At 52.8% G+C, this 2,498-nt stretch overlaps 1 protein-coding gene across 1 annotated transcript; it reads right to left on the reverse strand.

The window, feature by feature from the left end:
* Positions 1–179: 179 nt before the first annotated feature.
* On the reverse strand, positions 180–2,105 carry F5Y00DRAFT_184223 (Smr domain protein). Its single transcript, XM_048005053.1, has 5 exons — positions 1,815–2,105; positions 1,514–1,614; positions 1,076–1,326; positions 802–923; positions 180–693 (listed from the first exon to the last, which is right to left on the reverse strand). Exons 1-5 carry the CDS (start codon positions 1,846–1,848, stop codon positions 464–466), a joined length of 738 nt encoding a protein of 245 aa, XP_047860856.1. The 5' UTR covers positions 1,849–2,105; the 3' UTR covers positions 180–463.
* Between the last annotated feature and the right edge of the window lie 393 nt (positions 2,106–2,498).

The raw sequence follows: 2,498 nt of genomic DNA on the forward strand, positions 1-2,498 counted from the left end.
CCCCCCCCCCCCCCCCCCCCCCCCCCCCCCCCCCCCCCCCCCCCCCCCCCCCCCCCCCCCCCCCCCCCCCCCCCCCCCCCCCCCCCCCCCCCCCATCAAACGTGGAGGATCTTGTCATACCATTGATCAATGAGCAACAAATCATGCCTATAATATACGACGAGTACTCGAGAAGTCTTGAACAAAACTAGCTTCGAAACTGTATCTGTAGCATCTCAATAATCTATAGCAACCTAAGTACCTAGTCTCATAGAATCGTAAACCAGACCCAGAGAATCCTCATAAAGCGTGTAGATACCTATCCTTCAAAGCACCCCTTACGAAACCCGCATCATCATTCTCCCTCTTTTCACGTTAGGGCATGTGCCTAAAATTGCCCGCCTGAAATATAACACCCGAAGCGCCATTCCTGATTCTGGGGCCCTTAACTGATTGATGGCAAAACTGGATTTGCTAAAACCCCTCACATAACAACACAACAATCCCCCAGCTTGCGCACAAACTTCGATAGTAGCTGCTCCAGCTCGGCGGGCTGTTCCTGCTCCTGTTGTTGCTGCTGGTGGGCGTGGTGCTGCTGCGGCCGGCCCCCCTGGTGGTGCTGTGGCTGTCCGCTGCCATATCCGTGCTCGCCGTGCTGGGCCGGCGGCTGTGGGGGGAGCGGTGGGATTACGGCCTCGCCGCCTTGGAGGTTGACTGCTTTTGCGTAAGTAGGTACGTACGTATGTATGTATGTATATCGGCACCGTGGACTTGAGTTTTGGGTTCGGGGTTTGCGATGGCTTGATCGGGCCGTTTACGTACCGTATATGCGGCCCGCATTGTCCTCCGTCGCATACTGCAGCCCTAGCTCGCGGCACACCTGCTCCACGCGGGGCTTGAGCTTCTGCACGCCGTCGGTGCTGTGGTTCCCCTTGCCTACGATGCTATTTTTTGTTCTTAGCTCCGGACTCTAACGACTGTTTACCCACCTACTTATACTTCTCCTTTCCTTTTCTTTCCTTCCTAGGAGAGAAAGGAGAGGGAGGAGTAAGTAGTTGGGTTTGTTTCCACAGTGGAAAGAGAAAGGCACACGTACACGTGAAGATGCGTCTGCCCCTGCTTCTGAGCATGGCGGATGCGGCGCTCGAGAATGTCCTCCGCCTCCTCGACGAACTGGCCGTGCAGGTCGATGGTGTCCTCGGGGACCCGGGCCGGCGCGTTGTTCTCCCGGAAGATGTACTCGCTGGCCTGGCGGTTGTACTCGTCCATCTTAGCGGCGTGCCGCTTGCCTTCGTTGCTCAACTCCTTGGCCTCGGCGCCGTCGCCGCGCTCGTATGCCTGGTGCGCCTATGCATTTGGGGTAGGCGGTTAGCGCGGCGCACGCAAAATCCTTCGGTGTCATCTCGGTGACGGTAGGATGAATGCTTATGTGTATCTCTAAGGCGGGGGGAGAGGGATGGACGTGTGGGTGGGTAAGAACATTATATAGAAGTAAGGAATGAAACATGTATATAAAACGTATGTAGGTACATACCCGGTCGAAACAGCTGTTCCGTTTCGCGGCTTCCTCCCGCGCTAAGTCTCGGAGCCGGTCATATTCGGCTTCGGCGTCATTACTCGGACTATGGTTGAAGGCTGAAGCGGCAATGCCAATAGTAGGTAAGCTTGCGAATTGATAGACTAAGTACGATTGGACTTGGGGGTTGTGTAAATGATGATCGAAGCTTGACGTGGGGTGTTGCGTCACTTGGGACAGTAGCCAGGGGATAAAGGGACGATAGATGATGATATGGTGGTATACATATTTATGTAGTAGCTATGCAATGTATACATACCTCCGCCTCCTAATCGCGTTAGGGGAATAGCCATTATGCTAATTGTATATCGCGGTGAGCGAGGGAGAAGGATGTAATTAGAAGCTTGGGGTGTATAGGCGGTCTAAGCTTGGGGCACTTGCGCGTACCTATCGGCGACAGCGAGCGCTTGAGCCTCAAGTCGAAAAAGGGATAATAATCAATAAGTAATTTTACTTTTTGCAAACGAAAGCTTGATTGAGCTAGCAACGCGAAGTAGGGCGTACGAGATCTGCAGCCTATCCGTTCCCAAGCCGGCTACGTTACCGTCGGTGGCTGGGAAAAAGGGCGACTTCTTTTTTGTTTTGTGTGCCACGCATCTAAAAATTTGCCTAAGATCTGATTCGCGGGACTCGAAAAAATGGATGCCATTGAAGAAACAACTTCTAACTACTACCTAAGGTATATGCCTCTCCTATACAACGACGTCTACGCAACAGGTAAATATTTCGGTAATTATTGATATTTGAGAATTGACCTATAGTCTTTCTCTACTCGAGAGACTACGTGCAGAAGACGGGCTGTCACCGAGCTAGGCCGCCGAATTAACGAGACGTCTTTCTAAATTACTGCTTAAACATCCTGCAGGATGGCTGTGGGATGGTAGGCTCCGGTACTAAGTATGTATCAATCCGGCACAGACTGCATGCCCTTGGTAGTATGGGG

This window comes from Daldinia vernicosa (assembly GCF_022497035.1).
Source record: "Daldinia vernicosa strain CBS 139.73 unplaced genomic scaffold F5Y00scaffold_64, whole genome shotgun sequence".
Lineage (NCBI taxonomy): Eukaryota > Fungi > Ascomycota > Sordariomycetes > Xylariales > Hypoxylaceae > Daldinia > Daldinia vernicosa.

Bases quoted from the DNA above. Each gene is read 5' to 3' on its own strand.
- F5Y00DRAFT_184223 (XM_048005053.1), bottom strand. From the start codon at position 1,848: ATGGCTATTCCCCTAACGCGATTAGGAGGCGGAG. The intron at 1,327-1,513 runs GTATGTACCTAC...CCAAATGCATAG, and splicing joins GGAACAGCTGTTTCGACCGG to GCGCACCAGGCATACGAGCG. The intron at 924-1,075 runs GTACGTGTGCCT...AACAAAAAATAG, and splicing joins GGGCAGACGCATCTTCACGT to CATCGTAGGCAAGGGGAACC.